A 12,934-nucleotide genomic window follows, 5' to 3' on the forward strand; every position below is an offset into this window, starting at 1 on the left:
CTGCTTGCAATGCGTCCTCCACATCTGGCACATAGTAGGTGCTCATTAAATGTGTGCTTGGTGAACAGTCGATGAACGCGCTCCTTTCTCCTGGGCCACCTCAGAACCCAGGGGTTAATTAAGCCCAACTGGGGACGATTCGATGACTCCAAACCTGTATGAATGAGAACCAGGGTCCCACCGAGGCACAGTGGTCACCCTGAGGGAGGGGAGACAGGCCATGGGATGTAGTGGACACTGCAGACCCCACCCCCTCCACAGACATGGTCTAAGATGAGGCAGTAGGCTCAGCCCTGGGTTCAAATCCCATCTCTGCTGGGCTGTGTGACCTCAGGCAAGTCACTGAACCCCTCTGAGCCTGTTTCCTCACCATACATGAGTATAATGGTGTTGCTTGGGTCTCTGCAGGAGCATGGGGAGCCTTAGCCCTTGGGCGTGGCTGTGGGCAGGCTCTGTGGTGAGTGCCAGGGAGGCACGGGGGACAGATCCCAGGCCCCTCTCCTAGTGGACTTCACCCAGTTCCAGACTAGGGGCGGTTTGGCAAGCCCTGGCAGACTCTGGCCCCGGAGCAGGGGCACCACCTCCCCTACCCTCAAGCCCCCTCTGCCCCTGGTCAGCCCAGCCCACACCCACCAGCCGGGTCACCCTTCCCAGCCCTCTGGAGGCTCGTGCCCCCCAGATGTGGACCCAGAAAGGCCTCCCGTGGGTGACCCTGCAGATGTGAGAGGGGCACCGAGCAGCAGCAGAGCCCGCCGCTCCCCCTCAAGTGTGAACCCAGACGCTGCCCTTGGCTGCCAGCCAGCGTCCTGGCTGTGAGACCTGGGCACCCGACGGCCCCACTCTGGGCCCCAGTGTCCCCATCTGGAGGGGGAATAAGGACCGCAGCTCGAGAGTTGTGAACTCGGTGAGTTCTGACGTCCAGTGCTTAAAACAGGACCTGGCCCACGACAGAGCCTGGTCACGGTGACCACGTCATCAGAGTCCAGGGACGGGGAAGAGAGCTGGGGACTGTCAGGGAAGGAAGCCCGGAGGGGACATCTAGACCAAGGTGGAAGGGGCGTTGGTGAGGGGTCAGAGGACAGGAGGGACAGTGGCCAGAAAAGCCCAGAGATGGGGGGGCCAAGACTCCAACATTGGCTTCTGTCTGTCACAAGGAAGCCAATGCCCTCCCCGCCACAGGAGCACAGGGACAAGGAGGGAGCCCCCAAGGTTCAGAGAAGCTGAGCCACTTGGCCGGAGCCACACAGCACACAGGTACTTGGGTCACGCACAGGCGGCTGGACCCTAACCTCGGCTGGGGCTGGGTTGGGAGGGAGGGAGGGACAGACAGAAGCCACTGTGTGTGACAGAACCCAAACCAGGCCGCTCCTGCTGGCTGGGGGGGGGCGGGCGGGGGTAGGGGCACAGGGTTCAGCCTCCCTGACCTGCCCCCTGGGGACCAGCCACATCTGGATTCCAGCTGGCAGGGGCACAAGTCCCCAAGGACCTTGCCATCCCAGGGCGGAAGGAGCCTGTGGTAAGGACACAGAGGCCGAGGCCAGCTGCAGGGCCAGGCTGTGTCCAGCCCAGGGGCCTGCAGAGGGCGTGGCCAGGGTGGCCCTGTCCCCGAGACCTGCTCCAGGGCTCAACCCCTGCAGGGCACAAGGCTCCCGGGACTGCTCCCTGGTCCTGGGGAAATGGTGGGTGACTGTCCCCACGACAGAGCAAGGCACAGTACCTAGGTGCGCCCAGCCCCGGCTCCGCTTCAGGGGACATGAGTCCCCCCACCCGAGGACCCCATTCTCCCTCTTTCTCACCCCAACCTGCCTCCAGCCCCGGGTGCCTGCCACCGTGTCCCCACCCGACTCCCCGCAGCCCGTGAGCAGCCCCTGCCTGGCAGAGTCACCCGGTCCCCAAAAAGCCAGCACAACTCAGGCCAGAATCAGGGTTTATTAGCTGGTGTGCGTCACCTCGCACCCGGGGCCCCAGGCAGAGGCTGGAGCCGGGGACGAGGGAGGGGACCCAGGGCCCCGGGCAGGACAGAGCCGGCTCCTGGCAGGGCCCTGGGAGAGCTGAGGGACAGGCTGCCAGGCCACGGGGAGCGGGGCTGTGGGCCCTGCTCCGGGCTGGGCGTCGGGACCAGGACGCGGTCCTCAGTTTCCAGGCCACCCTGGGGGTCTGGCAGGGGGGCTCGGGGACCAGAGCCCATCAGCGCCACAGGAGAGACCCCCCCCCAGCTGAGGTTGTGTGGCAACTCTTCAGAGGACCTCAGTCCCCACACCCTGTGTCCCCAACCATGGACCAACTAGAAATGGGACGGCAGGGGGGGACCTTTGGGGACATTACAGTCTTTCCAGGGTGGGTGCCACAGGATTTGACTCTGTAGCTATTAAAAAAAGTGGGAACCAAGCCAAGGTCAAGGCCAACCCCAAACCCAGTTTAATAACCCCGTAGGAGCTGTGTGCTGTGGGGCTCACACTGGGGACCCTCAGGTGGGGCTGGGGGACCGGGGTAGAGTTTCCTCAACACGTCTGACCTTGAACTCTCCTTTCCAAGGAGTACCCCAGGGAACCCTGTTTGGGAAACGCTCACTTAAGGCACTGTCCTGATGGACGCAGGGCTCCCTCCCAGGAGTTGCCTGGTTCTCAGGGCCACCAGGGCCACCTGGGTCACCACAGGGACGCTAAAAATGCTCAGGGCTGAGGAGGTGCCACCAACTGGCCCCTCTGCCACTCAGTGGCAGTGGGTACCCCTTTCCCAGCCCCAGTGCCTCCTGCTCCCCGTCAGCCTCTCCGGAAGCTTCTCCGTGGCCTCTTCTTTGCTACCCTGGGAGGAAGGCAGCAGTGGCTCCCTGGTAGGGGACCTGGGACCTGGGACCTGGGACCTGGTCCCAGCCCAAGGCGCTGAACTCTGGGCTGTGTTCTCATGACTCCTAACTGGACACAGACGTCCTCCATGTTCCCCAGGAACTATGCTTTGGGGTGGAGCCCGGGGTGGCACCTGGGACCTGGTGAGGCTCCTGGGGGACTAGGGGTCAGCACCCCGCCCCCCCGCAGGGCAGGGCCTGCAGGTCGGCACTGGGGGTGGCCAGGAAGGGGATGGGGACGTCGGGGCTGATGGCCTTTGATGCCCGCGGAAGTGACCTCGGTCCGAGGCCAGGGCCAGCCTCCATGGAGACTCAGTCGCTGGGGGAGACGCTGCTGCAGGCGCAGGGACCTTCGGGGGGACCTGCTGGCCCCGGGGCCTCCCGGGCGGGGGAGACGGGCCCCTCGGGCTGCCCTGGGCCCTCGCTGGCGGCCAGGGTCCCCTCGGCCTGGGCGGGGCGCGGCTCCGCGGGGGCCTGGGGCCTCTCTGCAGGGACCTCCTGGGCCACCGCGGCCACCTGCAGGCTGCCGGCCTCCGCCCCGGGCTCGCTGTCCCCCGGCCCGGCCCCCTCCCCGCTGCCCGGGGCCGCCCTGGCGGGGGACTTGAGGTTCTGGGTGGCCGCCAGGATGTCGGCCCGCAGCTGCTGGGAGGAGTCCAGGGCGTCCTGGGGCCGGCCGTCGGGGGCCCTGTCGGGGAGCTCGCTGAAGCCCCGGGGGCCGCCGGCGCGGTCGCTCTGGTCCACGTACTTCTTCCTGGGGAAGGCCGAGGGGTAGTAGGCGGTGGCCTGGTGCTTCTGGCGGGTGATGAGCGCCGCGCAGACGATGAAGAGCAGCAGGAAGGTCAGCGAGCCCACCACGGCCAGCAGCATGGCGTGCTGCCGGAAGAAGTCCGCGAGCCCCTCCAGGAGGCTGGTCGGGGGCGGCCGGGCCCCGCGGGCTGTGGGCCGGGCTCCCGCAGCCGACGTGGCGCTGGGGGCTGGGGCCTGGGGCGGAGGGAGGCTCGGGGAGGAGGCCGATGAGCCCTCGGCCTCCCCGCTGCCCGCCACGTCCTCCAGGAAGGCGGCCGCCAGGGACACGGAGTGGGTCACCGCGGGCACCGGCCTCAGGAGCAGCAGCAGACACAGGAGGAAGCTGGGGGCCACTGAGGAGGCCATGTTGGCCCTGGGACCTGCAGGGGAAGGAGGAAGGAAAGGGGTCAGGGCGCGACTCCTGGCAAGTCACCTTCCTCCCCGGGGCCTGCACCCCACTGCACCAGGGACCTGGCTGATCACATGAGGGATACGCCCTTCTGGGGGCAGGGCTGAGTCTTCTTGACCGCAGCATTCTCAGGGTTAGCACCATGTCTGGTATACAGTAAGTGCTCAATAAAGGCAACCAAACGACGTGGGTGAATTAATAACTTGCACTTCCATGGCTGGCTAGATGCCGGGTGCTTATTGCTAAGTTACTTCCAGGGAACTTCTCACGGGATCCTGCCGAGTCCTAGTGGGGGAGGTACTTGTGGTCATCCCCATTTCCCAGGTGAGGAAACTGAGGCCCAGAGGGATCTGATTTGTTCAAAAAACCTGGGGTTTGGATCCAGGCGTGCAGGAGAAGTGATGGGGTGGGCCGAGGGACACCCCTGCCCAGGGCCACCTAGAGCCCCCCAGGACCTGGGTGCCCTGGGGCTCATCCCTGGGCAGGGTGGCTCTGCAGCCTCATGCTGGCAGCTCAGCCAGAGTCTTCCTCACCCTCCGGCTCAGCTCCTCCTCCTTCTCTAGAAGGTTCTGTTTGGAAGCCTCTGGGTCTCTGAGCTCTGAGGAGGCTGGACGCTGGGTCACCCACTGCCCCACACCAGAGGCTCCAGCAGGGCTGCAGGGCCCTGGGGGACCCCGGGGCCTGAGACAAAGCTGGAGCCCCGCCCGCCCCACGGCCACCACTAGATGGGAACCAGATGAGCGGGCCTCCCTCCCACTGCTGCTCCCGCTGAACCCCCAGACCCCTCGGCCAGACAGCCCGACTGATTAATGCTTTCCTCATGCCGAGCCGCTTCCCAGCCCCTGTGATCGGGGCCTGGCTCCAGGCAAACCCCAGGCCTTCCCACCAGTGGGCAGCGCAGGTCCCGGGAGCCCTGGGCCGAGATCCCAGCTGAGGGCCTCTCTTAGGAAAAAGAGGCCCAGAGAGGGTGAGGGGTGGACCTGAGCCCCCACAGCAAGCTCCCGGGGCTGGTGGGGTGCAGCCTGGCTGCAGGTCACATGTCCAGATCAGCCATTGTTAAAAGCAAGGGACCCTGCCTGCCCCGAGGGGACTGCGAATTTAGGAGATGGGGTAGGGAGGAGGCTGGGTGTCCCCCAGTATCCCCGGGGGCTTAGTCCCAGGACTGCTGTCCCCACAGACACCAAAACCACGTAGTGCACCCAAGGCCCTTCCATGAGGGGACACAGGGCTTCCACGGGGCGGCCCACCTCCTCCCACACCCTAGAATCCCCATGACGGACGGCCCCTGAGCCCTGGGAACGCCATCTACGTGGACTGGACTGTTTTAAGTCGCTGTCGGTGTTTGTGGGGTTTTTTGTTTTGTTTTAATATTTTCCATCTGCGGTTGGTGGAATCCACAGCTGGAGGACCCAAGGATACCCAGGCCAGGGCCCTGACACAAATCTGGTCAAACCAGCTCAGATGGCATAAATAATAATGCAATGAATAATGCTCATGCTAATAATTCCAGTTATTAAAAAAAGCAAAACCACTCTCTCTTTTTTTTTTTCCTGCAGGGCCGGGGATGGAGTGGGGCCTCCCGCAAAAACTCTAACCTAACTCGTCCCAACCTCAGGACCCCTGTAAAACAGCTGGTGGTCCCAAGTCCACCCTACAGAAGCCACTTCACTGGGTTCCAGCAGAACAATGACTTGCCCCAGGACACAGAGACCCACCCAGGGTCACACAGTGCTGGGGCTGGGATTTGGACCCTCCTCTGTCCCACCCTGGAGCCCCCACGCCCCGCACACCTGCTCTGCCCCGGGAACCTACCCTGGAAGTGTCACTTCCCAACCTGGCTGAGGAGTGGAGCTGCTCAGCAGGTCACCAGGAGCCCTCCTCGCTGGCCAACGGAGGTCCCTCCAGGCCCCTGAGCTCGGGCGGGGGTCTTCGTCCTACCAGCCCCCTCCGTCCCTCCCACCTCCCTCAAGCCCCTTTAAAAGGAGAGACTTGTAAAGGTGCCAAGCTTCTCGCTGCAGAGGGTGCTGTGACCACGGGTGGCTGAGCACCCAGGAAATCCCCAGGCAGCCCCTAACTGAGGCCGAGGACATCAGCTGGGAAACCTGCTGGTCAGGGGTGGCCATCTGGCTCCATGGTGTCCAGCCTCTGGCCTCGCTCTCCCCATCTGTAAATGGGTGGAGCCTCGCAGAGCTGTCAGGAGGCTGAGAGAACACTCTTACAGCACCTGGCCCTGGAGGGCTGCTCACCCAGGAAAGGTGGAATTCTTCTCCTGCCTACACAGGACTGTCCTCTCCTGATGCGGGCATTTGCTCAGGGTCTCTGCCACGCAGGAAAAGACCCAACTTTTGTTTTTAACACCCTTAAGTGAGAGTTCCTCAGCTGTGGCCACAGAGGAATGCAGAACCAAAGACACAGACGCACATTCACGCGCACGCACATGCGCACACAGGCAGCAGCCAGACAGAGGAAAGGCTGGCTCCCCCCCCACCCCACCCCCGGGGCCTTGGAGCTAGGCGCAGAGGACAAGGAGGGAGGCCACAAAACTATCCCTGGCTCTCAGTGTCCACCTCCACTTCTCCCAGCTCTCTAATAAAGGGGACAGCAGTGTGAAGCCAGCAGCTCTGCAGGAGACGGCTGTGTGACCCTGGGTGGGTCCCCTGCCCTCTCTGGGCCTTGATTTCTGGTCTGTGGAATGGAAGAACTGGCTTTGAAATGACCCCTCTGCCCACCAGCTGCCCCTCATCTCCTGGGAACCTGGGCCTACCCTCGTGGGTCCTGCTTGTTGGGGGCTCAGAATCTCAAGCCGTTAGGAGCTGGGGTCAGGCCCAACGCCTCTCCTTTCAGCTAAGAGGAAACCTGGGCCCAGGCTCTAGCAGTGATCTCCCCAGGGTGGCGCAGCAAGTCAGGGCCAAGACCTGGGCAGCCCTGAACAGAGAGGCAGCTCAGAAGAGCCAGGAGGCACTGCCCAGCTGTGTGACCCAGGGCCAGGCAGATCACCTCTCTGGGCTGCAGTTTCCACCCGTGTGCAGTGGGGATAAGGGCCACCCTCTGCATAAGACCTGGCAGTGCCCGTCACTCAGTAGGTGTCAGCAAGAGCGTGCCACAAGACTGTCCAGTCCCCCACTTGGGGACCCTCTCACCCAGACTTAGCTGTTTTAAAACAACGAGGGGATCCACACGCGGCCACGGATGTGCGGATGCTGCAGACTCAGCCCTGGGCCTGGGGACCCCGAGGCTTGAGGCGAGGGGCTGCTGCCACCCCACCCCCATCCAGACTCCCGTGGTCCAGGGGGAGGGGCGGCCCTGGGAAACCTGGCTTCAATTAGTGGCCCTGGGGGGGAGGGTCGGGCTGAAGCACCGAGTCCCTTCTGCCCGGGGCCAGCCGAGGACAAGGACCTGGACCCCGCAGAGGGGACCCCTGGAATGAAAAGGAGTTCCTGGGGGCACAGCAGCGGGGACACAGGACGCGGCCACGCAGCCCAGACACAACCCAGACGCTCAGGGGCGTCCCCAGGGCTCCCGGCCGGGCCACCGGGCCACCGCATGCGTGCTGGGCCCCGCAGGACTGTCCCCACCACCTCCACTGCCCCGATCCTGGTCGCCACCCCCCGGGACACCCCAGGCCCGTCCCCTGGCCATCCCTGCGACCCGCCAGGCGCCCGCGCGACCTCAGAGCCCAGATGCGCCCCGTAGGACAGGCGCCCGGTCACCACCCGGCCGCTGACGGGGACCCGCCGACCCAGGACCCGCAGGACGCCAGCCCCGCGCTCACCGTCCCGCGGCCTGGCGCTCCGCTCTGCCGCCGCGTCGCCTCCGCCTCCGGCTGGCCGCGGGCAGCTTGGTTTCATTAGGAGGTTGGGGTGGGGACAGGGAGGGGCGGGGCCGCCGCGGGCCACACACGGCCCACCCCGCCCGGGCTCAGGGAGGCCTCTGGCGCCTTCCTCGACGGACGGACTGACAGACAGACGGATGGACAGGCAGCACTGCCCGGGAACTGAGAGCGGGTCCCGCTGTCCCCAGCTCCCAGGGCCCAGGGCAGGAGCCAGCAGACCCCCTCCCGGATCCCAGCTGTGACTGGGGGGGAGGCCCCGATGGCCCGTCCAGGCCCCCACGGGGGAGCCAGGCCCACCACCTGCTCAGGGCCGCCCCATCCTCTCCCGGGGCCTCAGTTGCCCCCTCATAGGGCTTGGGAGGGGAGCCCCTGAGCTCCCTCTGACCCTGATCTTCTGGAAACGGTGACCTCACAACACCCCAATGAGGGCAGCTTGAGCAGGAGTCCTGGACCCACTTCACGGAGGGGAGCGAGAGGCCCGATGAGTTCAAATGGTCACCAGGGCCCTGGACCAGGACGTCCGCTGACCTGAGCTCGCAGCCCCTGCAGGCAGCCTCCATTCACGCCCTCGCCGGCCCAGCTCAGCGCACCACCACAGAGCGCCAGGCCCTGCGCCCCGGGGTCCAGAGGATCCGACACAATCCAGCCCTGGGGGACCCGGCACCCAGACCCCCACCTGCTGATCACAGGAGAATCTTCCTGCGTGAAATGCTTTCTCTCTTTCTTTTTTCTTTCTTTTCGTATTTTATTTTGAGACATGGTCTTGCTGAGTTGCTTGGGGCCTCACTATGTGGCAGAGGCTGGCTTTGAACACGATCCTCCCGCCTCAGCCTCGTGAATTGTTTCACAAAACAGAAGGGGCTGTGCAGGAGGACAGAGGCCTGACCAAGTGCTTGGGGACCCAGGCAGAGAGGCTGGTCCATGGGGACATTGTCCCAGATGACCTCCCTGCGAGAAGCAGATCTGAGCTAATGGAGACCCTGGAAGGGCGGTCCCTGGGGACCGTCCACCTATGGACAGGCCACTCACTGGTGGGCACGCTGGCTCCCAGATGCAAGTAGAGGCCCTGTCCTGCCTCCCTCTGCCTGGTTAGAAGGCCATCAGACCCAGCAACACACGCACACGCAGATGTACTCACACGCACACACACATGCACTTACACACGCGCACACACATGCACTTACACACGCGCACACAGATGCATGCACCCATACACGTGTCCGCACATACATGGCTCACACGGACATGCTCACCCACATACTTACACACGCACACAAAGACACGCACACACAGATGCTTCCTGTTAAATTGCACACCCCGCCCCCAACAATTCGGGGACAGAACAGCAACCCTGTCGAAAGGAGCCCCATGTCCCCACCCGGCTCAAGCACCAGCTGTGGGCAGCTGCACAAACTGCCGACCCACGTCCCTGCCCGTCTCTGGGTCGCAGCTGAACGTGGGGTCAGGCTGGACACTCGCCACCAGCCGGCCAGCCCTCAGGCTCCTACCCAGAAACACTCTGAATTTCATTCATTCTACAAATATTTCTTGAGCCCTTGCTCTGCACCCAGCCTACAGTCAGGCCCTGGGAGACAGTGACGAGCCGGGAGCTCACAGCACAGGTGGGGGACCTGTGACAAGCCCCTAAACAAACAGATGAATCTCTCATTGCACACTGGGCTTCGAGTCGGGAGGGTAGCTCAGGGCCGGGAGCCCTGGCCAAGGCGGTTGGTGTGAACTCAGGCCTCACGGGGGGCCTCCAGAAGGAAGTGACCGTCCAGCTGCCCTTGGTGAAGAGGAGGTATTTAGGAACACAAAGATGCAGGAGAGCTTCCAGCAGAAAGACGGCAGATGCAAAGGGCCTGAGGTGCATGGAAGGCCACACCTTCAGGGCAGCTCCTAAAGATCACTGTCCTGCTCCAGTCCCTGAGCCAGGTCCGTGGACGGTTCTTCAGGAGTCTTGCTGGCCTTGTGCGCTCTCCCAACACTGGCGGGGAGCACCATGCAATCGGGGCTCCGTTAAAGCTTGATGACAGTGAATGGCCCTGTGATTTCCACGTGGCTTTGCCCAGCGAACACAGAGGGGTCATTCCAGCCGTGCCTCGGGCCTCCCAGGAGTCCCACGAGTCTCACGGTCCGTGTTCCTGGTTCTGGGGCACGTGGGGGCCCGGCCTGGTCACTCCCGGGTCCGCACCACCGTGGCTCCCAGGGGCGTGGCGGCCTGTGGCCTGGAGCGGGCTGGACCGATGTCCTACAACCTGTCATTTCGAGGCCTAGGACAGGGCCAGGCCCTCTGCCCAGCCCAGGAGCCACTGTGGGACCCCACCCTGTCCCCACTGTGCAGCGAGGAGCAGCCCAAGCCTGCAGGCAGCCTGGCTGGGAGCGCCCACCCCGGCTTGGGACCCTGCCAGGACCCTCCCGAGCCGAGCCTGCGGCCGCCTGGCCCACCACAGCCCCGCTCCGCCCCCCGAGGGCCCAGGGCCACCTCTAATTACACAGCGCCCAAGGCCACCGCGACCTGCCCTCTGAGCAAAAATAGCCGGAGCCTTTCATGTGGCTGGAGAGGCCTGGCCCCGTCACAGCGCAGGCCTGGCCTTCAGAGGGACACCCTGGGGTGGCCTGCCTCCCACTTGGCACCACCTCCAGGAAGCCCTCAGGAGCCCCAGGGAGGGAGCCAGGCAGCCCCCCAACATGCCCCGCAGCCCTGGGCTCCCCACCTGAGGCCTGAGCACCTGGCTGGCCTCTTGTGGCCTCGGTGTCTCCAGACGGAGCCTCTCAGGACAGAACCAGGCCTTTCCAGCGTCCCCGGCGCCTGGGCCCAGGGTGCAGTAGGTGCTCAGTAAGTGCCACCCCTGGCTGCCGGGCAACCTGGCCACGGCACAGGGTGGGGGGGTGGACGGAGGCCAGGAGGCCGGGACGGACTGGGATATGGTGATGCCTATGGCCTTGTCCCTGGGTCCCCGTGATGGATATTTCCTGGGCACGTGCTCTGCACCATCTCCGGCATGGACACTGGAGAATGAGGGGACAAGGTACCAGGCCCTGCCTCAGGGGCCGCTGTCAGGGGGGACAGAGGGGAACAAGTCAACCAGCCCACAGGGAGGACCACCCAACACTGCAAACTGCCGTCAGGGGAGAAGAGGGTGAAACAGGACAGCTTGGACGAGGGCAGGGGCAGGGGCAGCTATTTCTGCAACTGTGGTCAGGAGCAGCCTCTCCGGAAAGGAACCAGGACAGCAGCGGGATAAGGGGAGGCAGGGGTACAAAGGTGGATGAGGAGCTCCCAGGCCAAGGGTGCAGTATGTGCAAAGGCCCTGGGGCAGGGACGGGCTTCGCTGGAGACCTCCTCTGGGGAAGGAAGACTGGGCGCTGACCGGTTCTCACCTGTAAATTGGGGGCCTCACCTTAGCTCCAGACTCGGCCCCTCACACACCACGTGACCTGAGCCTCAGTTTCCCAGTCGACAAGGGGAAGGGTCAGAGGCGGCTCCTCCACGCGCTGATGTCACTTGGAAAACGGGTTGGTGGCTTTTATAAAGTCACCCCTACCCTTCCCGTCTGACCCCGCTGACTCCCTCCTCAAGAGAAGGGAAAGCACGCGTCCCCACCCAAACAGACCTGTCCCTCGTGGCTTTAGTCCCTATAGCCCCAGACCCCACACAGCCCACTCAGCCATCGGCAGGAGGACTGATGGAGGTCCCCACGTCCTCAGCGTGGCCCACGACCCGCCGTGGAAAGGTGGCACGTGGCTGAGTCCCACAGCGCTGAGCGAGGGATGTCCCCGAAGTTCTCCAACAAAGGCCCAGCTCAGCGAGGGGGTCAGGAGTCAGAGGAGTAGTGACCCCTGGGGAACCAGCTGGGGAGGGCCCAAGGAACCTTCTGGTACTGGAAGCACGTGATGCCCAGACCTGGGTCGTGACCCGGGGAGGCACACGTGGGGGGAAACGGAGCTGTTCACTTCAGACTTGTGCCCTTCGCCTCGTTTATGACTCAATTAAAAGTTTACAAGATTCGGAGGCTGAGGCAGGAGGATCACAAGTTCGAGGCCAGCCTCAGCCACTTCGCAAGACCCAAGACCCTGTCCCAAAATAAGACAATAAAAGGGCGAGGGGTGTGGCTGAGTGGTTAAGCCCAGGTTTAAAAAACAAAATTAAAAAGAGCCCTGCATCCTCCTGCCTTGGGGGCGCACCCGCAGGCTGAGTGTCAGCGTCGACTGGTGGCTGCACTCTCCCTGGGAAACATTCACCTTCCCCAGGGCGGTGTGAGCCCCCAGGGGAAGCCAGACTGTAAACAGCCGGGGCCACACTGCAGGCCTGGCCTCAGTTTCCCTCTGCCCCCGCACAAGCCCGGGCCTCCCTCCCCCGCTGTTGAAAGGAACAGGGTTGGAAACCAGGGCCCCGCGGCCTCTGAGCAGGGAGAGGCCGGCCCAGAGCGAGAAGTGGGGAGCGCTCGGGGCTACACTCCAGGGGCCCCAAGTTACCAGACTCTCAGGAAGCCATCTTGCAGGTCCCCTGCTTCCCACTGTGACCCTCCCCGCAGCCTCCTTCTTCCCCTGGCCTCCCCTCCCTCCCTCTCTCCTCTCTCACTTTCCAAACACTCAGCGCTCAGCAGGGACCAGACGCTTTCCAGGCACTGGGACAAGGCAGAGCCCAGCCCAAATAGAGACGCCCATCCTGTGACCCTTGGCTCTAGTGAGAGGAGAGACTGTCAGAAAAGAAAAAGGTCCCTTAAGCCAGACACGGCACGGTGGCACAGGCCTGTCATCCCAGCAGCTCAGGAGGCTGAGGCAGGAGGATGGCGAGTTCAAAGCCAGCCTCAGCAACAGCGAGGCCCTAAGCAACTCAGGGAGACCCTGTCTCTAAATAAAATATAAAATAGGGCTGGGGATGGGGCTCAGTGGTTGAGTGCCCCTGGGTTCAATCCCTGGTACCCCCCTCCCCCCAAAAAATAAGGTCAATTAGCAGGGCTGGACTGTGACACACACCTCTAATCCCCGCTCCTCCGGGAGGCTGAAGCAGGAGCATCTCAAGTTCAAGGCCAGCCTGGGTAATTTAGCAAAGACT

The 12,934-nt window shown here is 63.8% G+C and overlaps 1 protein-coding gene across 1 annotated transcript; it reads right to left on the reverse strand.

Annotated features, from left to right (window-relative positions):
* Positions 1-1,957: 1,957 nt before the first annotated feature.
* On the reverse strand, positions 1,958-7,878 carry Tmem119 (transmembrane protein 119). Its single transcript, XM_026409228.2, has 2 exons — positions 7,813-7,878; positions 1,958-4,011 (listed from the first exon to the last, which is right to left on the reverse strand). Exon 2 carries the CDS (start codon positions 3,995-3,997, stop codon positions 3,158-3,160), a length of 840 nt encoding a protein of 279 aa, XP_026265013.2. The 5' UTR covers positions 3,998-4,011; positions 7,813-7,878; the 3' UTR covers positions 1,958-3,157.
* Positions 7,879-12,934: the final 5,056 nt, after the last annotated feature.

This window comes from Urocitellus parryii, chromosome 3 (assembly GCF_045843805.1).
Source record: "Urocitellus parryii isolate mUroPar1 chromosome 3, mUroPar1.hap1, whole genome shotgun sequence".
NCBI classification, from domain to species: Eukaryota; Metazoa; Chordata; class Mammalia; order Rodentia; family Sciuridae; genus Urocitellus; species Urocitellus parryii.